The sequence below is a fragment of the Tachypleus tridentatus genome, chromosome 6, assembly GCF_004210375.1.
Source record: "Tachypleus tridentatus isolate NWPU-2018 chromosome 6, ASM421037v1, whole genome shotgun sequence".
Lineage (NCBI taxonomy): Eukaryota > Metazoa > Arthropoda > Merostomata > Xiphosura > Limulidae > Tachypleus > Tachypleus tridentatus.
Genome location: NC_134830.1, coordinates 83,263,017 through 83,289,651, shown reverse-complemented (window position 1 = coordinate 83,289,651; position 26,635 = coordinate 83,263,017). Strand labels below are relative to the sequence as shown.

General features: G+C 31.8%; 1 protein-coding gene and 1 long non-coding RNA gene across 16 annotated transcripts in view; one reads left to right on the top strand and one right to left on the bottom strand.

Moving 5' to 3' along the window:
* LOC143252924 (coiled-coil domain-containing protein AGAP005037-like) overlaps positions 1-26,635 on the bottom strand; it is a 322,060-nt gene that overhangs the window by 97,959 nt on the left and 197,466 nt on the right. For 11 of the 15 annotated variants that reach the window (XM_076505800.1, XM_076505801.1, XM_076505799.1 and 8 more), the window contains 3 exons: positions 19,810-19,990; positions 5,226-5,424; positions 3,101-3,248 (listed from right to left, as the gene is read on the bottom strand). In XM_076505800.1, the coding sequence (XP_076361915.1) occupies positions 3,101-3,248; positions 5,226-5,424; positions 19,810-19,990 (528 nt within the window). The remainder of the gene's footprint in view (positions 1-3,100; positions 3,249-5,225; positions 5,425-19,809; positions 19,991-26,635) is intronic. The other 4 variants (XM_076505813.1, XM_076505811.1, XM_076505812.1 and 1 more) reach the window with 1 other exon arrangement.
* On the top strand, positions 12,901-25,907 carry LOC143252926 (uncharacterized). The gene is made up of 4 exons (XR_013029243.1): positions 12,901-12,980; positions 17,269-17,418; positions 19,773-19,961; positions 25,771-25,907. It is a non-coding gene; the product is annotated as an uncharacterized LOC143252926 (long non-coding RNA).

Genomic DNA, 26,635 nt, shown 5'->3' with positions numbered 1-26,635 from the left:
AAATAGCAGCTGGCTACATTTGCATGTTTGAGAGAGCATCCTTATTTACTAAAGGCCCTCATTTGTGTGGAAATGACTGGATCTGTCAGCAGGACAACGCTGCAATCCACAATGCCCGCAGGACAAAGGATTTTTTCATGGCAAATAACGTGATTCTTTTGGACTATCCAGCAAACAGAGCCCCATTGAAAACGTTTGGAGTTAGATGACAAGAGAAGTCTATAGAAATGGGCATCAATTCCAAACAGTGCATGATTTTCGTGAAGCCATCTTCACCACTTGAAATAACACTCCAGCCAGCATTCTGCAAACGCTTATATCGACCATGCCAAAGCAAATGTTTGAAGTTATTCGCAATGACGGCCTTGCAACTCACTATTGAGACCTTTTGTTGGGCATTTCCTACCCTGTTTAAGACTTCCTTTTGGTATGATCTTAAACTTTTGTCCAGCTAGTATTTAGGCTAATTTCATATTGTTCACATTTTCCCTATTAAATGCTACAAAAATGGGCAGAAAGTGTTATTTTGCAATTGCTTATGTCTAATGTAAATGGAAAAGACCTATTTTTTTCTTCAAACTTTGCATATGTGACCTAGGAGTGTATAACGAAAACATGATGGGAGACTATATTTGGGGGCTGATACATGAAAGTTATTTACATTACAGTCGAAAAACTACCCATTTCTAAACATTTTTGTATAACTTCCGTATAGGTACATGTAAATCTTGATTCGTATGTTGTTTTATTCAGACCTTATGTAAATGAAAATGTGCAAATTTGCCCGTTTATACATAGAAAATAGGTTAATTTCTAAATTTCATTATCCAGGTCACAAAAGCAGAGTTTCAAGGGAATTATGGCTATTTTCTGTACTTTTACAACATAAGCAATTAAGAAATAACACATACTATTCAGAAACAACATTTATGTTACATAGTCTAATTGTACAAGATACTTTCCAGCATGAGAGATGTGATACCTTATTTTTCATAGAACGTTATATTCCAATAAATAGTTTATAATTGTTTTGTTTATAAATTTACTCGTCCTTGCTGTAACTGTGTGTGTGTGTATTTCTTATAGCAGGTTATCTGCTGTGTCCATCGAGGGGAATCGAATCCCTGATTTTAGCTTTGAAAGCTTTTGGAACTCTTGCTGTTAGCAAAGTTATATCGATTCAACAAAAAAAAACATTATTGTGCGAATGAAAGAACATTGTATCTTAAGCTCTCTTATTAAGTCTTATGTACTTAAACATGCTGTAGGAAAATGTGATACTGCTGTCCCATCTCCTTTGTTTAAGATATCAGCAAAGGCCAATGATACACAAAGTCTCCGATTAGAAAAAGCTTATTTCTTCACAAATTGAAGTCTGAGATCAATGTTAAGAAAAGGTGCTATCAAATGCTTTACTATCATAAAAATGTCGTTTGTTGACAAAACAAAAATAAAAATAGTATAATTTTTTATCATTACTAGGTTAAATAGGCGTTAACCATTGTTATTTTTCAAAATTGAGTAGTTTGTTTAAGTTCTTATGTTCTATAAGTAACAATGCATCTATACAAGTGTTTGTTAGTTTTTGAATTTCGCGCAATGCTACACGAGGGCTATCTGCGCTAGCCGTCCCTAATTTAGCAGTGTGAGACTAGAAGGAGAGCAGCTAATCATCACCACCCACCGCAAACTCTTGGGATATTCTTTTACCAACGAATAGTAGGATTGAGCATCACATTATAACGCCCTCACGACAAAAAGGGCGAGCATGTTTTGTGCAACTGAGATTCGAACCCGCGACCCTCGGATTACGAGTCAAACATCTTAACCCACCTGGCTATGCCGGGCCATGTATGTAAGTGTCAGTAGATGTAAACTACATTTCAACATGGCTCACAGGTAAATTGTTATATCAATAAACGTATTCAATACAAGAGAAAGGTTTAAATTTTCCTTATTTTTCCCCTCGAGAATTAAATATTTTAGTAAAAAATACTAAAATATTAATGAACGAATAGACTTTTCCAAAAACCATTGTTCGTTTGAAACGTTCTGTGAATCTAAACAAACAACTAATACTTAAAAGTTTGTTGGATCTGAAATTTAGCAAAATAGATAATCAGTATCTTTCATAAAACTGATTTAGAAGCTGCAAGTTTATGTTACTGAGAGAAAAGAAACACTAATAATTATATCAAACATTTATTCTAAGTTCTCGATACACAATAATACGTAATCCACACTATGGTTATATTTAATAATCCTTGCAATCACCTAACTACTTTGTTATTTATTAAAATCACTTTTGGATACCATCCATCAATTAATTCGCACTTTATGTAGTGGTGTAAAGCTGAATCAGACCCTGAGTTATCTTGATAGAAAGGCAGTTAGTTTGCGCCCTCGCTAATATAAACTAATTAGTAATTAGAAGTATGTGTTCGTATAAGCTACTAAATATTATATAAATCGTTTTCTTAATCGACACAATTGTCCCATAACTGCCTAGAATATACTATCATATTAATATGTGGTGGAGCCAGCAAAACATATCAATGATACGTGATACCATAGTAACACAAACAAAGTTTGTCCTTATTCCCTTAACTTTTCCACAATACATGTTTCAGAAGTTGGAAACACGCCAACATGTGTTCTAATACTACTCAGAATTTGCATAGAAGTGATACTTATCTTTAGAATTTATTAAAACACTTTCAGCCTTGTTGAAATAATTTTGCAGAGAGGGTATACTCACCTTTCTTCATTTTGAAGTATTTTTATTGATACTTACTAAACTTTACATATTTATTCCCATCTTTATAAGGGTACTTAATGAGTTTTGTAGATAAAAAATGTTGGTCATCACAATTCGTCAGTCTTAAAGTTGCGCAAACTGTTTTACAAATAAGGGATACTCATACTTACAGATCTGTTAACGACTTAGTAAATCAATTCACAGAAAAATATTAATAATGGTTACAAATATTAACACATTATTCACAATATTTTACAACAGGTCAATGAGTTTTGTACATAAGAAGTATTATATTAATTCTCAATATTTTAATCTGCTCAAGTAATTAAAAAAACTACTTACCTTTGCCCTATGTATATGTTGATGTTGATATTCAGAGTCAAATTCTGGTTCTGAGAAATAGCTGAGATCTTGATCGAAGCTGCTATGCATACCTCCGCTGTTAATGTCTTGTTCATAGATTCTTAAAACTGATCGGTCACGAATATCACTGTTAATATATTTCAACAATTTTAAACATAAATCTAATATATCTACACAAATATTTCTAAATTAATATGTACTAATACTTCAACACATATAAGTAAATATTTATGTCGGACAATGCAAATAAATCATCTATTTTATTTTAACTTGAAATATTTCTAAACAAGTATTAAAATTTTATAAATCGATTTACAGAAATTGAAGCTCATTATATCAAAATTATTTTTAATATGGAAATCAGCAAACCACGTGACAACCGCAGCCAGAATAAAGTCGTCTTGAAGCGGGAGTTTATCAGAACTATGTTTTGACTTTATTTGACATTTTATATTTAGTTTGACGGCAATAAAAATCTATTGCTTTTGAGAAGAATATGTATCAGCCCTTTCAGATACAAGATATTCAAACACTCAGATTGTATTTCATAGTTGCTAATATAATGAATTTTGTTGCCTGATAGGTTAATATGTATACTTATTGTAAACAAAAAAATAATACTTGTCAAGAAAAGATTCAACAATCCTAAAACATATGTTTTCTACTAAAATGATGTTCGTCATTACAGTATAAATATTTCTAATACACCAAAACTACTGTCTACTATATATCTATGTAAATATTTCAAAAATGTTTAGTATTATTATTATACAAACATTTTTACATTATTAAATGATGACTACTTTTCAGTTTTGTTTATATGATTATTTGTAAGAATATTGTGCATAATATCAGTTATATTGTCAAGAAAACAATAAGAGCATCCTTATCTGTAATATCGTTTGTGAAAGAAAAACGTGAGAAATATAAACTTAATGACATAAATCAGTATTGATGAATATTTGAAAAAAAAACATTCATATAAACGTTAAATCCCACATTTCTAACAGAGCACAAAATCAAATTACAATATGTCGTTATTTATAAATACACCGTCTTGTATGTAAAGCTACATATACAGTCATGTGAAAAGTTAGGACACCCTATGAAAGCCTGTGTATTTGTGTAACACTTTTGGATATATAGATATTTAATCTCAATTTCAACAATACTGAGAGATTATAGGAATATAACTAAACAATTAAAACTGAAGAAAAGACTTTTCAAGATCTTCTGTAAATGTAATTCTACAAAAATGCATATTATAACTGAGGAAAAAGTTAGGACACCCTACCCCCAATAGCTAGTGTTACCCCCTTTGGCTGAAATAACTGCAGTGAGACGCTTCTTGTAGCCATCTACCAGTCTCTGACATCGGTCTGAAGAAAGTTTGCCCCACTCCTCAATGCAAACTTCTTTCACCTGTGAGATGTTTGAGGGGTTTCTTGCATGTACAGCCCGTTTCAAATCACCCCAGACTTGCCAGACTTATAAGCTGCTACAATTTTCTTTCTGAAGGTCTCAGACAGTTCTTTTGCTCTCACCATGGTGCTCACTCTCACTTCAACAGTCAGAAGCACACCAAACTCAATGTCTGAGGTTTAAATCGGGCAAGCCTCATTCAAAATGCTAAGTAACAATCTTCTAATCATGTGCACCTGGTGTGATACACCTGTGTGTGAGTTGAGCCATTTTAAGTGGGAATAAATGTGGGGGTGTTTTAACTTTTCCCTCAGTTAGAATATGCATTTTTGTAGAATTACATTTACAGAAGATCTTGAAAAGTCTTTTATTCAGTTTGAATTGTTTAGTTATATTCCTATAATCTCTCAGTATTGTTAAAATTGAGATTAAATATCTATATATCTAAAAATGTTACAAAAATACACAGGCTTTTATAGGGTGTCCTAACTTTTTTACATGACTATATATATATATATATCCACGAATATCTAATATTGGTATTATCTTGAACGTTATTCGAATAACATAATTTGTATACGAGTAACGTTTAGTTTTATTCAATCATTATATACATATGCGTTCAAAAATAAAAATAAAAAAGGAAGAAAGTGTGTCAAGATAAAAATGATCGTGGACTCACCGTAAGTCCTCAAGTTCATAAAACATGTCCTTAGAAGGATCATGTATGTAGATATGAAGATGAGGTGAATCTAGATATTCCATGGTTAGTTGTTTGGGAAAAGAGCGGACAAATAGTGCCTTTACTGTATCTAGGGTAGTGATTTCATTTGGTAGAAGTGCTCGTTTTGTTTCGCTGCGATACTGAAGGAACACCATTCCTGTGAGAAACATGCAGAATTAAGCCGATAAATAACTATTGTAAAAATAATAATTGTAAAACGGGTAGAAAAGTTGAAAACCAACGTGATTATAGCCATGTATCATTTGAAAAGGGTACACCAATAAAACAAGAAGAGATATAGCACTTTATTAAATAAAAAAATTCAAAATGAAGTACATAAGAGCTATTTAAATTTATATCAAAAATTAATATCATTAGAAAACTCACCATCCAGGATAAAGAAGAAAACATATAAATCTGATCAATTATGTTTACCTTTATATCAAAATTATGATATTACTACAAAACTGGAAAATATTAAAAAAAGAAGCAAATAAACAAAATATGAATAGGACTATTTAAAATTTATCGTCAAGGATTACATAATATACAGTAATGTTAAATAAACTTAAATTTATTAAGTATTCAGTTAAATTCGTCGTGGAGATTGAAGTTCTGTATTCACAAGAATGTTAAAAACATGGAAATATTGTCTAAACTACTGTTGTTGTTTTTTAAAGTTTCTCTTCTAGCTGTCGAACTACTAAACCAATTATTTTCAAACCTGAAATGCAGCCTTGGGGCCTCTCAGTGAGTGACATACACGGTTGGCATTGAGATGCGACTCTTTTATGATATCTCTAGAGGGTGCTATATTTTATATGGACATTAAACGGGTATGTCAACTATTATTTCTATATTTCAGTTTAATATTTTATTATTTAGTTTATAAGCTATGTTAGTAACGTAATTCAATCACCTCACATTTTAATCCTAAGGTAACCAGTGTCTTTTCTTTGAAAAATTTAATTAAGATGTTTATTCGGACGTACACAAATATCTTTCATAATGATATATATATTTTCACTCTAGCCATAATTCCATTTTCGCATCATGATCAAGTCGGACACTTACGAGACCCATCTTCGTGTGAGCTACTGTCTTTAAAATAGTTGATATATTCTTTGATAAAGTACCTTAACTGTTAAATACAATCAGTATATTTGCTTGTGAAATGCAAAGTTGTTCCACTAAAGGAAGAAACTCAATCACAGTTGGAAATGCTATATCTCAGGTATTTCTTAATCAATTGCCTTAAAATTTGATGTGTGAAATTAATAGTCTAGTAAAGCACAGCCAATTAAAACACGCTTTTGTTTAAATTATCACAGTTTGAGATAACTAAGGTGGAAACAAAATCACTAAACTATCACACAGTGTCTTACAGCAAGATTTCTGGCCACACGACACGCTACCTCGTGTCTTGATCATTTGCAGTTTCAATAATCGTTTCAATTTTGATTATTGTTTCCATGAAGTAAGTACAGATTGTCAAACCTAGTAAAATGACTAAAACCCAGAAAAAAGTAGAAGCTCATATCCAGGGCCCGTGGTGGGCAGAGCACAGGTAGCCCATTGCGAAGCTTTGTGCTCAATTAAAAACAACATATCCAGGACTTTAGTATTGAGTGAAAGAACAACTACGCTGTGAAATGTTTATTATTAAGTGCAACGTAACACCATGGACTATCTGTATTGTGCCGGTCACGAATATTGAAACCCTACTTTATGAAATGTCTGTCCGAGTTTTTGAGGTTATTGAATTCAATATAGCGTTCACAGCACATCCCACCAGTGTCACACATCTTGGATAGAAAGTGAACAATAAATATTCCGAAAACAAAACGATTTGCAAATGATTTTGAGCTCCATGGTTGTCACAGTGTTTCAACATGAAATTCCAAAACTCTGAAGTCCAGTAAAAAGTTTACACACGAATCCCTAAGCATTTTGTCACCTGCAGATGAGTAGTTTAAATTACGTTATCATAGAATTTCTCATTTATTCTCCATATTGTTACATCGTTGAAAAGTTTTAAAGACGATGTTACTCAACTATTTTCAAACACATAAACTACACTGAGATATCCCTATCAGTGCAGTATCAAATACACGTATGGATATATGAACAAACATTCCAACTGAAACTGATCAAAATTTAACGACTATTAAAGAAAACTCAGAAATATTGGTTTGGTGTGTTAGTATAGTATTATTTATTAGAAATACTATTTCTGAGACATCATGTTTGTCCGATCTCAAAAACGATTTTGTCCATTTGAATAAGAAGCAAAAATTACGTGTAATTGGAAGGTACCTTTGAGAATAACTGCACATAGATAACATTGCTATCGAATACTTTATTCATTATAGTAGTTGATAATTATTATCAAATAAGTCATAATCTCGTAGGCGTCGTTAATATTAATGATAAGTTGATTACTAATTTATTATCATGTTATTATTTTATATCATTATTGTCTATTTTCGGGGAATGTTAAAGTACATAACATGGTTTCCATTATTGTTGTGAAAGCCTTATTATTACAGTATCAGGAGAAATCACACGTACATATAAATGTGTGTGTGTGTTTGTGCACAAGGTAAAAACGTTGCATACGACCTATTGTATAATTACGCACCAAGTACTTAAATACTTGGAAAAAAATAGGTTTCTTAGCATGTTAAAAATTATCAATAGGTACTTCTTAATTATTTTATGAAAACTTTTCATCGACGTGAATGCTCAACGTTACGGCTGGTACAAAGTGTTAAAATACCTGACCTTGGCATTTGTTGCTTTTTGACAAACATCGAATTAGTAATGTAAGAACGTTACATATAATTTTCACTTGTTGGTAGATAAAATAAATGTAATACGATTATAACCTGAACGCAACTGATACATTGACTGTCTGTTTGTAATTAAGTTCAAAGCTACACAATGGGTTATGCGTGCTCTGCCCACCACGAGTATCAAAACTTGGTTTCGAGCGTTGGAAGTCCACAGACATATCACTGTACCACTGGGGGGAGTTAGTACCGTAAATGTGATTTTTTTCCTATGGTTATTAATGCTACTGTTTATAATTTGTTAATTCAGCCCATTTGATTATATTTGTGAGAATGAGGACATTTGTTGCATAATCTACTTCTGTAAGGTATATCACAAGGTAAGGTATAAGGTGAAAAATTGAAATTACTGGTTTTCATAGTGAGTGGACTTTAGAGATAAGTTACTGGAGAGCTGTATGGTCTCAGTTAGTCAACAGCACCAGTTTTCATCTGTTGGGCTATTGTTATATGATCAAATAGTGAGATATAACCATTTCCCTGATAAAGTACCTACAGGTCCTAGTACTCTTTTTCTGGTTGTACGGGCAACAAACGAGATCCCGCAGATTCATAAACCAGCACACTAACCAAGGGACTACAGTCGGATTATTACTGTATGTAAAAGCAGTCCTTATATGTAATAAGAGAAACGTTATATTGACCTATTTTCCCTTTACAATTATTTATCGGTAAGTCTTGGGATTTACAACATTAAAATCAGGGGTTCGATTCCCCTCGGTGGATACAACAGATAACCCGATATGGCTTTGCCATAAGAAAACACACACAATTATTTATAGGATGTCGTTTATCAAAAGTTATAATTTGGAAATGAAGTAAGCATGTAAATATAACGAACAGATCAATACTGAAGGCTATGAAATAGTTACATTTGCCCTCTAATCTTTAACTTGGTATGATACTTTTGTCACCAGGTCAACTAGTGTCATGAGACCCTACAGGTGTAGCCATCTTGACCACGATTGTTTGTTTGTTTGTTTTTGAATTTCGCGCAAAGCTACACGAGTGCTATCTGCGCTAGCCGTTCCTAATTTAGTATTGTAAGACTAGAGGGAAGGCAGCTAGTCATACCACACACCGCCAACTCTTGAACTACTCTTTGACCATAACATTATAACGCCCTACACGGCTGAAAAGGCGAGCATGTTTGGGTCGAACCCGCGACCCTCAGATTACGTGTTGAGAGCTTTAACCAGCTGGCCATGCTGAGCCACAAACTATCATGATGCTATCAGCTTGTTCACGGAAGACTCCTTTCAAATGAATTTGATTTTAATTAATAATAAATCAGAAAAGATTCCTTCGTGACTACTATATGATAACTCATAAAATCAGATATGGTTTATATTTCCTATTAACTTAATGTTGATTTACATAGTCATGAATAAATGTGATGAATATGTTATAATAACCTACTAGTTATTTTTCCTGACACTAGAAAATAGACTACGTTTGCTATTTGTGAGTCAAATCTTTGTAAACAAGCTATTGCCTGATCTGGAGGCAATTTTCACAATGGTCTTCTTCATGATTTATCATCTAAGGATAAACGCACAAAGTACAATAAGATTGCCTTTTTCTCAGCGCATAACTTGTCATATCTCTTCAGAAGTAAGATTATTTTGTATTTAAAAAAATACATATATTACAGTAAAAATATTTTCAAAAGAAAAAACATTTTTGAATAACATCTCATACGTTGCTTAATTATAATGTCCTCTGTCAGTCGAACGAGTCTTGACCTTATGAACAATATTATTCTGAATGACGATAAAAGACATTCACCAGGGTGTGGCATTATGCATTTAGTACGAAAGACAGAAGTCCTCGTGAGACTCTTACTTGAACATTTAATTGTTTTTATGAATGGACCCTAACCCATAATCACAGTAATATATACTTGACTTAAACACTACTTAAATTTAACTAATTTTACTCATATATATTATCAGTTCTATATTATTAGCCAGTTAAGGTGTCCTACACTACATGACTCCACATTTCTACAAAGTGCGCTTCAGTTCCAGTGAGTGAGCTTTACCTTGACCGTGAAATTATTATTCTTTACATGACACTGAAAGGCATAATTTGATATCTATATTATGTCATATTTAATTTTAGTCATATAATATTATTTTGCTTATACAGATAGAATATGCTGATATTCATACTAACCATGTGTAATAATATCAAAGTATTTCTTTGCCACTTTTGTATTCTCAGCACTGTGAGCATATGCACTGTTTAGTAATTAATACGCGACACAAATCAAATATTTGTGAGTTTACAAGTGACTCAGACCACATATTACTGAATAACAAGTGATTCAGATTACATACAAATGACTTGTAGGTTTACAGCGACGCACAAGTGACTAAAAGCTGTCAGATTATAACGCCCCCACGACTGAAAGGACGAGCATGTTTGGTGTGATAGGAATTGTAACCCACAAGCCTCAGATTACGAGTCGAGCGCCCTAACCACCTGGCCATGCTGGGCATATCTTCAAGAGTGCAAGTTTTTAAGAATCACACTTTTACTGCTATAAAAATCACCATAATACAATTTACATATTAATAGAAAAAACAGTTCCATCAAGTCCAACACCCTTATTTCATATTTTTAACTTCATTTCATATTTGATTATCTTGATAGATTCATGTATATTAATTCTAATAATATTTTCCTTGTTAAATTGTCTGTTTAGTTTCATTAATGTGTTCTGCGAATGGTGTAATATTAATATTATTGTTTCTAATATCTATTTTGTGTTCCTTCATTTTGTACTTTAAATTTCTTCTAGTTTATATATCAAAATTGCTGGTATAGATATTAAAACTGTTATTAAGTAAAGTATAAAACAGCGTTTCGACCTTCAAAGGTCATCTTCAGGTTAAGAAAGAGAGTTAAGTGGTTTCCAATTTATCCTTATTTGTACTCACTAAAACATCCAATAAAAAAAACAACAGATATTAGTCTCGACTGTTTAAGTAAATATTATAAAATTGTTAATGTTATTAAGGTGATTAGCAAATTGAATCAATTTCTTTTTACGATGCTGCCAAATCAGGAATGTGTCATACACATACCATAATCAAACTTTTGGTTTTCAACTGCTTCAGTTTCAAAGCTGTTTATAAATAAGTTACATAATAGCGGAAATAAAGGAGAAAGCTAAACTTTCATTATACTTACAAAATTTGTTATTAATTAAAAAAGTTCTAAACGCATACTTCTAGCACATTAATCATACCCGTTATTTCTAAGATTTAATTATTATTTTCTCTCAATATTTCATTAAAAATATATAATAGTTTTGTTTGTTTGTTTTTGAATTTCGCGCACGGATACACGAAGGCTGTCTCCGCTAGTCGTCCATAATTTAGCAGTGTAAGACCAGAAGGAAGGCAGTTAGTCATCACCAACTACTGCCAACTCTTGGGCTACTCTTTTACCAACAAATAGTGGGATGGACCGTCATATATAACGCTGCCACAGCTGAAAGAGAGAGCATGTTTAGTACGACGGGGAATTGAACCCGTGACTCTTAGATTATGAGTCAAGCCCTTTAACTACCTTGCCATGGCGGGCACGATACAATAGTTTTTTTTACAAATTCTTAACCGAAATATATTTCCGATCTAAGGCTATATGCGCAATTATTTCCACAAATTCAAACGAATTCTTGGCTGTGTATTTATTTTTATCCTTTAAAACCACTCTGTATTAATTTAACCACATCAAAAATCTTGTCACACTAAATCTCAGAAAACTGCTGTTTTTACTCTTACTTGGATAACATACTAACATTATGCTGTAAACAAAAAGAAGGTAATAATGAGTTATTATTAACACAGTTGTATAAAGAGGTTTTTATCCTGATATTGTTGACAGATTTAAAAAAACAACAACTAAAATACAAGAATAAAGATATTAATTTAAAACCAATGTTTAGCACTGTCGTTTATACCTAGTTTATTTTGCCCTGGCTTGCCATGAACATGTTAAGGCGTTCGACACGTAATACGAGGGTCGCGGGTTCGAATCTCCGTTCACCAAACATGCTCGCCCTTTCAGGTGTGAGTGTGTTACACGTTACGATCAATCCCACTATTCGTTCGTGAAAGAGTAGCTCAAGAGTTGGCGGTAGTTGGTAATGAGTACTTAGTTGCCTTTCCTTAGTCTTACACTGCTAAATTAGGGACGGCTAGCGCAGACAGCCCTCGTGTAGCTTTGCGCAAAATTTGAAACAAACCAAACCAAGCTTGTTTTGTCAAATAATAAAGTAATTTAATAAACAAATAAATATTTATCCAATACATAAAACGATAAAAAAAGATTAACCAAATGTCTAGTAAAACTAAAGATAAATTTGATTTAATGGAAAAAAATTGATATGTATATAAAATACCATGTGATTGTGAAAAAATTTATATAAAACATACTAGAAGAAATTTAAAATTCAAAATGAGTGAATTAACATAAAAGGGATGTTAAAAACAGTAATATTACTATTTCACCATTTGCAAAATATATTAATGAAACTGTATACACAATTCGATGGGAAGAATGTTATTTTAGCACAACCTAAAAATATTATTAGTATGACTGTATGTGAATCTACTGAGATAATCAAATATGAAAAAAAATAAATTAAAAAATTGAATAAAAACGATGTACCTGATGTAAATATTGTCAACAGATGTCGAGAAATTCGTTAATATTTAAATTGTATCATGGCGAATTTTTTAAGGGAATAAATATGTATGATGCATGTAAAACATTGTATCTTTGAATATAATGTTGAGTGTATGAGACTGTTTTCAGTGTTCTTAGAATTTCTCATTTCTTATGTACGGTAAGTTATTTATTATTTTATTGAATTTTTGATATTGGGAACAGTCATGTTGTTTGTTAAAATGTGAATTTTTAACATCGATAATTGCACTTATTATTTTTGTAAAAGTTTGTTAAACAGTTTGAGTAATACTAATATTCCCAAGCAGTACGAGTTACAGTTATCATCCTCGCAACACAAGTATCATATAATACGTTAAAATTGCTTTAAGTATTAATTTCGTTCATCAACGTCACAGTTACTTTTGAATATCACACCTAACTAATATATTTTTCTGATTACTAGAAAGAGCTAATATTTGAGTTTTAATTCAATAACTGAAACTAACGCGTTTTGAGTAAGCAATTTACCTTAAATGTTATTTGTCGTTACATTAAACTAGTATATTGAACCAAAATTATTAGGTCTACCTTGTGTATTCAGTAGCATTAAGCTTCAATATGTTTAATCATGGAATATGTATGAATAAATATAAGCTGGCAAATTGCGTAACTTCGTAAGTTTATTCAACCTATTTATTTGCATCATATCACAGCATCATCGCGCAAGGTTCATTGTTGCACAGACGCTTCAAGTTATAATGCAAAATTTTATTTAATAAACTGTTTTATGAAATCAAGCTACATTTGGTTTTGTTTTACAGATATAATAACTTTTATTGACTCGAGCTACTCTACCCATGTAATTTACACATAATTAATTGTAGTTAGTCTTAGCATTCTTTCAATTCTTCACAATATAACTATAAAACACAAACATTCTTGTTGCATCCCACTTGTATGTTACATTTATCATTAAAACGCTGAAAAATGACAACAAGTATTATTATTATTTAGCTTAAATCTTTATAACTACCACATTTTGATTAAATCTTTAAACTATCTTTTTTTCCTTCTATTCGATTTAGCGGTATTATGTTAATTAAGTTGCATAATTATACATTTATTTAAAGCATAAAATAAATGTGATGTTTTGTATTTAATTCAGTTACATTAGAAAATAATCCCATATATGTGAGGTACTATGAACAAATCAGATCTGATAAAACCACGTGATCCGGAAAACTTATTAACATACGAGACCCACACTAGTTAAATACACCTTCCCTACTCATTTACAACTACAGTTTTATTGTTATACAGATATATCGTTGAATCTAGTTGGAAATTAAAATAAATACACCTTTGAATTATGATAAATCCTTTCAACTTTTGCATTTAAATTGCAACCATATACCTCTAGGTGCTTATGTCACACCGAATATAATAATCGCATAAGATAAAGCTTAATTACAGTCTAGCCCTCTTATAGCCAGACTTCATTACCAACGAATACTTCATCTATATTTTGAAAACAATTATCTATTTAAGTTGGCGGAAGGTTACATTTCACGTACTTAATGTCTAATGACACTTGTTTGATACTACTGTAAATTTCCTCTCTTGACTAAAACGTTTGTAATGAACAAATCATTTTGCATTGGAAATATCTTTCGCGATTCAATGGACAACACTACGTATTTTGCTCATAGAAATGTTATATTAAGCTTTAAAAGCATAGAATGAACATCTAATTATTTGTAGATTTTTTTATTAAAGAAAGGCGCATTGCAATCAAACGCAAATCGCACACGAGGATTTATTTTTTATATATTTTGCATTATAAACATTTATAAGTAGGTAATTTCATCATGCAGCTACGAGTAATGCATTACAACTCAACTTGCAGGCATTTTAACACCGTTCAATTCTTAACATGTTCTTATAGTGTTATAACATTTCTATACAACAGCGCAAACATTAGAAAAACAGATGTGATCTATAATTGGTCTTTTAACTAACAGAATGATGAAGACTTCATGATATCGTTAGACCTACATTTTTAGATAGTACTTACAGGTTAACCTATATGCGGTTCTTTTAACGTAAATCAATAAAACGATAGGTATAACTTTTCCCATTTATTATCAATTTTTAGTTATGTGATTTTTTTTTTTTTAAGTAAAGCTGTGTCAGTGAATAGAAACATCAGTATCAGTAGAGTTGGGAAACTTAATTAAAAGTTACTTTAAAGTTACTGAATTATAATAAAACGAAACTAGTTAGATGTATATGAAATGTACATTTTGTTTGACGTTTCAATTGTATTTGTAATATATATTGTCAACAATGGTTAGACTAACTGCAATTAATTATAAGAAAATCACCAAGGAAGACTAAGTTCAATCTCAAATCCATGACGCTATGTAGTTTTTTCTATTCTAATCCATAAGTATAAATAGAGTAATTACTTGTATTACTCAAAGCTTCATCTGTTTCAAGCTTAAGCTTCAGTGGCATGTCAAAAATAAAAGGACCTAACTTCTGCTAGATCCAATACATTTACTGAGTACCTCGATTTCGTCATTTCTGACTTGTTCATACACGCTTCACAACTAAACATGTAGTATATAATGTAAATTAATATAAAGATAGACCTATAGGTTTAATGTAATGTATACATTTAATTAAATGTTGTGTAACTAGAAAGGCGTATTGTAAATGCGCCAGTTCTTAATTAGGGAAGTAGTCTTAAGCTCTTGAATGATAGCAAAGATTAGGACAGATATTACATTTACTGTAATTCTAATGTTATAAGTCTATTACGGACAATCACGTTAATAAAGCTCAGAAAAAAATAATTGATAATACGCGAGCATGAGTGTATTAAAATCTATTATGAGGCTAAAATTAAAGTAACTTGTACACTTTATCAATATGATTATTGTAAAACACACTACTCATGAGTGACACTTGTGTAATTATAATACTCTAGAACACCTTGCGAATAACTAGTGGTGATCATCAGTCGCTAATGACAGATTTGATCACTAGTTGAGTCTATGTGTTCTGAGTCAGTGCTAGAAATATTAAATAGCTCTGGAATTACTTTATCACTGGCTTTAGCTAGCGTGATTGTTTCTATGTATGTAAAGATAGTAAATTAGGTGTATTATAAGTTTGGAGTCAGTCCTATTCATGACTGTGTATTTAATAACAAAGTTATATCTAATATAGCGATTAAAATTGCAGTTAAGTGTAAAACTAGTAACAATTTAAATTGCGCTTAATGTTATTAGATAGATTCAATGGTAGTATAGAAACAAACAAAAACGCCCAACAATCATACAGAGTATTTCCTTTCTTTTTTAGAAGTTACGTACTTGTATGTTTTTGGCATATCCAACATGTTCACAATTAATAGTAATGAATACTTTGTTCTTAAATCGCTAACATACAACATTGGAGGAAATTGAATTTTTCTTTTTATGGAGGTATCCTCCATGTTGGCGTAGGATCTAGTGTAGCAGTAAAATATTAAATCATTCGGACGAACAAAAATCCCTACAATATGCATAATGTGCCATAAACCTTCTCTGGGGCTGTTTGAAGCTGTTAAAATAACACAATTTTCAACTGATATTCGATTTTCACCAGTGCTTTAGTAGATTGCTGTAACTCTGAATGTTGGTCTTATAACAAGATATTCATGAAAACGACCTACAGCTAGGGGCTAGAAGGAAAGCTCGACCATGGCATTTCATAGTATGGATGAACTGATAGGTATATAGCGACATACTAGTTTCTACATCCTCTAGGTAATCCAGGAAAAGTTTTTGGTATTTTATAGCTACTTCTTGTTTCAGATTTCAATTTCCATGACACGTACGTTGTTTGAATAGTTTCGTATAGTGGAAACATTTTTATATTTTGAAGAAAATTCTATTTATAGAAAATAAGGAGACATTATTTCTGGCCTTGTTCAATCATCTGGAACACATTATAGCATTTTTTTATGATTTAGCAAATATCGGTAAAATAAAATTTATAATTAAACTTGTGTTTTAAAATAATTGTTTACAGCTGATAGGCTATCTGTGTTGTAACCACCCACCACAAGTATCAAAACACGGTTTTGTCGTTATAATCGCGTAGTCTTACAGTTGCACCGCCGAGGGTTCATATTATGACAGCTGATCATTATTAAATGTCATTTACTGTCATGATTAACGTTCGATCCGATATACAGATTATTTTTCGTCTCATAAAGGTTAAATTCATTTAGAAACTTAAGATTTTAAAATACTAAAATGTAAACCATTCATTTAAGAATTTAATTTTTATTTCAAGTTTGCATGTCATTGAAAGATTTTGGAAAACTAATTGAATGCTGTAAAAATACTAGATCATCTTGAGTCAACATGTAGTAGGTTAATCTTTAATGTATCATAGAATTAAAAATGTTTTAGAATCAAACGGACAAAACGACTTGTTGAAAGGCAGATAAACGAATATCTCAAAACATCGTGATACTGAAAGGGAGACACGGATACGTGACGACATTGTTACTGAAGGAGAAATAAGTGGATATAGAACATCGTGGTATGACATGCATAGATGTGAGAATATTTTGTTGCTCTTAATTTTCAACTAATCAACACATTTTTATATATAAACACAACTTTAAAAAAATACCTAATTAAACGTTGCATTAAGTAGCTATTAATAAGGAAGAAAACAGTTGTTCATAATGGAAGTTGACAGTTCAAGAAGCAGCTATTAAAAACAGTTGCTAACAGTATTATACTAGCAAAAAAGAAACGGCTGTTAATTGAAAATATCCACTGCAGAAATTATTCATAAATAATGAGTCTGTGAAATTAATGCATTGCTAAAAGTATATATTATTAAGGCTACAGGAAACGGTTGTTAATAATATACTCTTTTAGTACAAGGAACAATTGCTAACAATAGATAGTATTATGAAAAGAAGCTTCTCTAAATAAGATTTAATAGGCCATGAAAGCTTTAAACGTAGTGTCATGTTACCAAGCTACTTTTCCCGTTTAACACAATTCCGTTTAAAAAATATATCACATTATTGTATCTTGTTTGCTTATGCTTATATAAAACTGTCTACTTAGTATAATTATAAACAAATGTAATTATCTTACCTTGTATGTTTAACAACTTTCAATGCAAGCGCTATCATCCATATTGCAGAGTTCATACTTTCATTCTAAGTTGGGCTCGGCATGGCCAAGCGTGTTAAGGCGTTCGACTCGTAATCCGAGGGTCGCGGGTTCGAATCCCGGTCGCACCAAACATGCTCGACCTTTCAGCCGTGTGGGCGTTATAATGTGACGATCAATCCCACTATTCGTTGGTAAGAGTAGCCCAAGAGTTGGCGGTGGGTGATGATGACTAGCTACTCTCCCTCTAGTCTTACACTGCTAAATTAGGGACAGCTAGCACAGATAGCCCTCGAGTAGCTTTGCGCGAAATTCAAAACAGACAAACAAACATTCTACGTTGTATTTGCTTGACCCGGTTCGATGAGAACATGCACACTTAAGATAAAAAAATGTTTCGTAAAATAAAGTGTGGTTCTTTTCTTGCAATATTTTCCTCTTAATTTTTCGTGTTACAGGTGGTACAAATAATAATAAAAAAAAATATTATTTTTTAGCAGCTATTACTTGTGCACTATTTTAATTGTTTAGTTTCAATAGAATGTTTTAAATTGTTAAATATTTTCTTTCGCAGAAGTTTCCCAATTTAAGTGTTAATGCTGAAATAATTTGGCAACGAAATAACGCAAATGTTGATTTGTTTTCCATACAATTCATTGAGAGAATTAACAATGGTGCTACAACATGTGTATCATTGGAAAAACATTCAATGACAAAGATAAATTTATATATTGAAAAATGAAACTTAATCTTATGTTTATTGCAAAGAAAAGACAAAATAATGGACAAAACAACTGACTGATTAATTGGCATCCACCTAGTTTTTCTTGTTATTCTTCACGGAAATGATGAACAGTAGAATTAAATACTTGTAAATGAATCCCCCAGAATACAATTTCAGCGTGATGTCAATACAACGGAATTTTTTTTCTTACAAAGACTATCGAGTGTCACTTCCTTACTTGATGTGGTGTGTTTGGTTGGTATTTACGAAAAGTCAGGATATCTAATGAAAAACATCTTTGGTGTGGACAAAAAGGATGCTTGTGATTTAAAAGAATAAAATCAAAATTGGCGGCCAAACTGGTAGTTACACTTAGCATTGATAAGGGTTTTAAAGCCAATATTCATTCATTAGTTATCTAGACGCAATACCCAGTCAAGAATATACGTCACATGCACAAACTGAAACTGCAGAGAAACCAGAGTAGGCGCTACAATAAACTTGCGATAATAAATCTGTTCAGTTTTATTGAATCTATTCAAGAACATATCGTATATCCTTTCGTAAAGTTAGAAAATCATAGGTATAATAATACATCAATTATTTGAATTGATGAAACCTTGAAAATTATTAAGTAACTTGCAGTTGAATGTACGATACGTCACTATAACATTGTTTTAATAAATAATACAATATTCGTTGTAGTACGTTCAGTATTACAACGTACTGAAGTAATTGAAGTATCATTTTCTAGCGATTCCTTATACTGTGAGAAATTTAGTAATTGATTGATAGACTTACTTTTGTCGATTTGAGACTGTCAATAACGCAATATTTTTGTCAGTTAAAATGACTTGAGTTTTCATCAAATGTCACGAACATTAGTGTCAATTTGGACAATAAATTTAAAATCGTACATATTGCAGAAAATGTAATTTGTTACAATAATAACATGGCGTAAACTGAAACAAGTATTCAAACCTTTCCTGAAGTACGAGATAAACTTTTTTCTGCAAATGAAATTGTAGACCCATTTTATAAGAACCTCATAATATAGGAAGAAGTTAGCTGAAAAGAAAAAACAAAAAACCTACCAAGGGGTCGTTCCTGAGTCTTTGAAGGGGTTCGAACAATTGGAAGGGATGATCTGGCTTTAACGGCTCTACGAAAACCAGTGGCGGCCGTCTCAACTTCTGACATGATTCCCGGATCATCTTCGTATACACTGGGCGGTGGTTGATAAGAGGTGAGGCCTTGTCGTAAGCCTAAATTACTCTGGAGGGGGGGAAAAAGTGCAAAAAAACCCAAGCATAACTAATTTTCATAGAAATAACTATTTCAAATAATACTTCCTTACAAGAGTGAAAAGTTAAGGCAATTTGTTTTTCTTGATATATTAGTGGAAAATATAATTCGAGGTTAATGCGAACATATAAACAGATTTCTGTGACAGCGTTTATTCGTGTTGAGAGCACTAATCTATACAGTAAGCCATCAGTGTTGTGCCTACCATGAGTATCAAATACCAATTTTTAGCGGGGTAAATGTACAGATTCGGTTAAATCACATCTTTAAAACATCCTACCGATATATAAACTAATAATGCATTGAACAGAAGGAAATGGCTCTTTTTAGAGGAAACCAATCAAACAAAAAATGTTTCAACTTTTAAAGAAAGCTTTGATTTTTTTTTGTTACATTTAACAATAAAATCATGAAACTTGTGCTTGAAGTTATATAATTTTTAAATATCAATAGAACAAATGAGATTAACAAAGGAATGTCATCCAGAATATAGAACCATTATTTTGCTATTATGAGCCTGCACAAGCCTAGATATTTGTGAATTTTGTAACTTTATCAAATACGCACATACGAGCATTGGAAGTTTCTAAATTCATATGGTAATGAGTATATATTATATGTAGGAAGGCATGTTTTAACTCAACACGGTGAAGCTCATGAAATGAGGCTATTAACACTCCTACGAAAAGACGTTTCTAGTCCTGATTTCTCCAAGCCCGTTCCCCTGGCTGTGGTTTCGCTAGATAGTAGATAGCGACAGTGGGAATCTCGTTAATCCATTCATTAATGGATTTAAATGGCAATTTCATTTAAATACAAAATTATTAGCCTAATATTAATAACCTTTCAAGTTGCTCTGGGGCCTATTAGGCCCCACTTTTCGTAGGAGTGTTAAAAGTCTAAAATGTTTCTGCAAGTCTGACATGGTTACTATTAGTTCTATGTAAAGTCTAGCGTTAAGAAAAATAAGTACGCTTTACAAATAAGTGCTGGACTATTCTGAAACTTTAACTTTGAGAAGAATAATTTATTTTTAAAGTCAAACTATTTTCATGTTTACAAAGATATACAAGGGAAATATATGGTGACTGGATAAAACATTTGACTTTTTATCTTGCGGGGAGGCACAATACCATATTCCAATGTAGATTATGGTCAACTTTTTTCAAGAAATATGCCTTAATACTGTTTATTACTATACGTATTTAGAAATGCACATTTTACAAGTTAATGTTTCTATAAATACGTTAAGTAATCTCATCCAATATAATTATATTGGAACAAAGAAACAATTACAACTTCTTAGATAGTAATTCTTCAGTTTTATATATTTGTATATAATCTCTGATGTTTTTCGTTTTTTTACTTGCATACAAGTCTAGTGGGATGTTCTCTGTGCTAACCTCATGCCATTTGATATACTTGTAAAGCAGGAACTAAACGACACCATATTTCCCTGAACAGAAGTACCGAATGAGGTTATTACGCTTTGGATAGTAGCATTGAAAAAAAAAAATGTAATTTATGTCTATATTCTGTGTTTAATTCCTATACACCATTTGTATCAATGCTACATTTCTGTCGCAAGTATTTGTTTGTTTATGAATATAATATAGATGTTACACTAGTGGAGTGTAATAACATTTATATAATTATAAGTGTTTCATCTATGTAGTTTAAGTTCATGGTTTCAGGTATAACCTGCATACTTTGATAAATTTCTTTCATATTTACAGCATGAGCGACAAAAATCAATAACTTAGTGTTCTCATTATGCAAAAGTACAGCTTTCAGATTAACTTTAAGTGAGTCAATAACATTTCTCCATTCTTGAGTCTGAGGGTCGCGGGTTCGCATCCCGGTCGCGCCAAACATGCTCGCCCATTCAGCCGTGTGGGCATTATAATGTGACGGTCAATCCCACTATTCCTTGGTAAAAGAGTAGCCCAAGAGTTAACAGTGGGTGATGATGACTAGCTACTCTCCCTCTAGTCTTACACTGCTAAATTAGGGACAGCTAGCACAGATAGCCCTCGAGTAGCTTTGCGCGAAATTCCAAACAAACAAACAAACCATTCTTGAGGATGGCGTTTAATATTATTTTTCGTTAGTGTATCAACATTTGTATAGAAGCACAAAGTATCTTAGTTGCTGTAGTGAGAAGTAAGACTTTTGTGGCGACTTCAGTAAGTTAAAACTCTCGTCTCCGAAGCTAATAAATTACATTGCTGTAAACGAGAACTCAAAAATGCTCCATAATGCTTTGATAAAGATAAGTCACGAATTAAATCATTTAGTTTTTCTGTGTGATCAGACGAGGCCGTTTATGTTGAGGTGCCACAGGAATAGAAGTATTAGATGACAAGAATGAAGATGATTCATTGTATTCTTTGCAGAATAACTTCTATTTTCCAATTTGCCGGTGTAGGTGGCACTAAAAGACCATCCCTGCGAGTTACTAATTTCATTGTAGATGCAATATCTGAATATTAAATATATTTTTAGTTTAGTCTGATTATCCGAAAACATTAGTCATTGCAAAATAATGGTCAGTTAGGTTATTTTAGTACTTATACCATCTCATGGGAACTGTAAGTAGTACACCTGAGCTCTTCTTATTTAGTCACTGTGTTAAGCGAAATGTGCAAACTGTAAAACATACATTTAGAGCCCAATGTTTTTCTTGGTTACAAATCTTATGCTCAAAATAGTGGTAGTAAGTTACCTTTTACCTTCTGTATGATGTTTCTCCTTCGTGAAATTGTAATTTATTCTGCATAAATGAAGCAATAACTGTATGAGTGATTTTTTTTTTCCATTTTTGGTCTTTACTTGAATTGCGGGAAACAGTATTTCAAATGACTTTCTAAACAAATATGTATAATTTGTTTGCAAAACTAGAGTTCAAAAGCAAAGTTTTGGAAATTTTGATTATATCGCAAGTGTGAGGTAAGGAACAAAACTTTGTTTTGACTGTGTGCAGAGCCAGTTGAAGTGACCAATTGAGCAGAGAGAAGTGTCTGCTCTGCTCCTTTTATGCTAAGCCAACGGATTTCTCGAATGTTCTATCAAACAAAGTGAGTGAGTGTTTCATGATTGTCGAGTGGGACAAGGTGAGAATGGTAATATAGCAAAATGTTGCAATTTGATAGAATTATATCGAGACAAATAGCATATATGAACAATAAATTTGGAATTTTACAACAATACAATATAGTCAATATTTTAAGTTGTTATTAAAATATACCTTGAACCAATTAAATTGTTTCGTAGAAAATACATCTACGGTACTAAGATAATTCACAGTACTTCCCACAGTGCTGATAACTTATTGAGATATTACAATAACTAAAAATTGAAGTTATGATAAAATCTGACTAAGTGTTTGAAATTAACACCATCAAATTACCCCAAATTAATTCAATTTTTTCCAGTTGCGAATTCTTTGTTGCCCAATGTAATAAAGTAGCAACTTCTCCAACATATTAGCTTAACTATTTAAATTGTTCCAAAACTAAAAATTCCACATGTAATATGCTCATCATGTCAAATGAAATGTTCTCTAGCGTACAACAAAAATTATAAGTTAAAACGTCACAAATATGTTCTCTGGATTATGAAGTCCCTTGAACAATTCTAATATACAAAGAAACGTGGTTCATTGAAATTGAAATTCTCAAATAGTCAATAAATTGACTCTTTTTACAATTAAAATATTTACTGAAATTTACAAACGCATAGAGAACTTTATAGTAATTAAATATGTGAAACAAAGTACAATAAAAATTAGATTAATAAACCAAATCTTTTATTTACTAGGCGTGTAATATTTCTAAACTGCTCAATCATCACAACTTTTTGGTAGATCACTTTTTATATTTATGGTACAAAAATGCGATGATTTCTTATTATCTATCAACACGTCCTGCTTTACCATTTGGTGTAGGGTTTGGTTCATATGGTAGCTCCTTCCCTGGTGACACTTTTTTAAAGTAGTCTTGAAAGTAACCTCAAGATCTCTAGCAGGTTGACTTTAATTTGGATAATTCTTCTCTAAAGCTTACCACGCAGCTTTTTTTTTTTATGTCAGTGTTTCCCAAGACGATTATGATGAAACGACCATCGGCTTGAACCATCTGACTTTCATCTGCTTTGTTCCACTTCAAGTTAAATGTATTCATTGTCTTGTTTCCAATCTTTCTACCAGCGGAAATTCAATTCCTAATACAGTAATAATTATGTAAGCAATGACATTTTCTGGCTAGTGTGTGAAACTGTTCGAAGATGTATTTCCAAACGAAATCTGTTTTCAATATTCACTCTTCTGCTATGTCATTTACATGAACATTACATTCTGTAGAAAATGTTTATCACAGTGAAGGTGACTTTCAATTTTCATTTTGCCAGAACATTATGATTACCTTTGATTTGTATTAACCCACTTTTTTGCCTCATCTGCGAATTAGTTTAAACCTTTCAGGTAAAATAATTGTAGACATACAACCTATGTCAATCACATTGCAAAAAAAAATGATTGCCATTAATTAATCCATCTATTTGGGAATTGATTTATTTAACCAATTCATTCCTTATCTCCTTGGTTTACTACGAACAACTGATTTATCACAGTTCCAGATGTAATATTCTCTCTTTCTAAACTTACAGCAGTTTTCTTTTCCTTGTCAACTTTTGTAAGCAGTTTTTATTTCTTGAAGACTTTTGCATGTAGCACCTGGAAACTTTTTGTTTTTAAAGATTTAATTGAAACACTTTCCGTACTATGGTTTAATTTTCTATCTTTAGGAAATAGATGTGTAATTAAAGGCTTTTATCTACGGTTTTTGATATGTCCCTTAAAACTGCAGCTGAAGTAAATTCTGTCTATGGTTTACTTTTGTTATTTTGAATAACCAATTGTATAACTCATTCTTCGTTTTGTTTTCTAGATTTCCATAAGAGGAATTTAATGTTTATACACTATTTGATTTGATGACTCCATTATTCCTTGATTGTGATTTTACTCTTTAACTGCTATTTTAGGGAATTCAAGTTCTATTGTCAACTGAAAAGTTTCCCTTAAAGGCGTATACCTGCTTTGCTTCATTCCATTTCGTACATTCTCATACACTGTAGCATCTTTGATCTGGTTGCCCGACAATTAATCTATAATTTTATGTGAAACTTCAGAAGTTCAGCTTTGGCCTCACCTTTCCTTCTTATTCTATTCCTTAACTTCGCATTGAAAGCTTCAATTTAGTGTGACACTCCTAAGCTAATTAATAAGGCAGCCATTTTTCATTGATAGTTACAGCTCTCTTTTGTAAGGGTTCTTAATGTTTTTTATGCTAATCTTTCTAAACAAGCAACAAAAGTAATAGCTTTTAGTTGATTATTGCATAAAATTTCGTTGGAAATCATTTAGAATTACACTTAATGTCTTTTACGGTACCTTTTCGTCATTGTCTTTCGGTTTCTTTCTTAAATTTTGCTGTTGAACTACCAAGCTAAATTCTTAACTAGACTATGTCCAGTTATCGGTACTAAACGCATTTTGTGTTATAGAACTTTTAATTTTACAAGATGTATGTTTTTTCGTAATTAATGATAAATCTACTTCACAAATAAATAATTTGTGACAAATGAGAAAAATCCATCTTTCATTGTTTAATGATTATTCTTTGTCACATCTACTGAGAAATCATACAAATAAACTATCGAGAAACTGAACCAAATTATTTCCTTTTACAAAGAGGAACGAGTTTCAGGACAGATGTAAAATCCGAGGTTAAATTCCCTCCAGTTGACGCAGCATATAACCCGACGTTGCAAAAACAACCGAGTCAACTTATATACATTTATTGTAACAAAAATAAGGTGTGTTAATAAAAAATATTTTATATAAATGTAAAGCTCAATAATCCGTTTGTCCATTATCTAACTACTTCTACGTCTCTGGGTCAATCTCAATTAAAGTTAGTGAAAGTTTTTAGAATAAGGAGAATATTGGAGAGGGGCTCAATCCTCTACCATTGTTACTATTATTAAGCATTTATTATTTTTGACGTAAGTTAAGGTTAACTATATTTATAGATGGCATCACACCTTTATAACAAAAATGTTTTAAATTTTCTATAAGACAACATACACTCATTGTAGCGGAAGTACAAACAAATGTATTACATATCTTGGAGAGTGCGCGGGCGGTTTCTACTGAGGGATACAACTAAAGAGAAAAGGTCGCCACAATAGTCAAAATACGTACACTCGGCTGAAATTTCTATTACATCAACCACGATGTGGTTGATAGGAAGAACCATTTCTTGAGTTATACCTACTTTTTACTTTGACCCGTGACCTTTCAACTTCGGCCCGTAAGATTCTTCTGCAACCAATGACCATCAATTAATTAATCATGTGAAACACTGGATGGACATCAAGAGCTTGTATTGAAAGCGAGTAACAGAAAACACCATTATTTTAGTTATTACCTCTTCTCACTAAGGAAACCTGATAGTTACATAATGTATATCACGTTTTAAGTATACACACAAAGTTCTTAAACATTATACAAAACGTTTCAAGAGGTAATAATGAACACTGCAATAATGTGTTTAT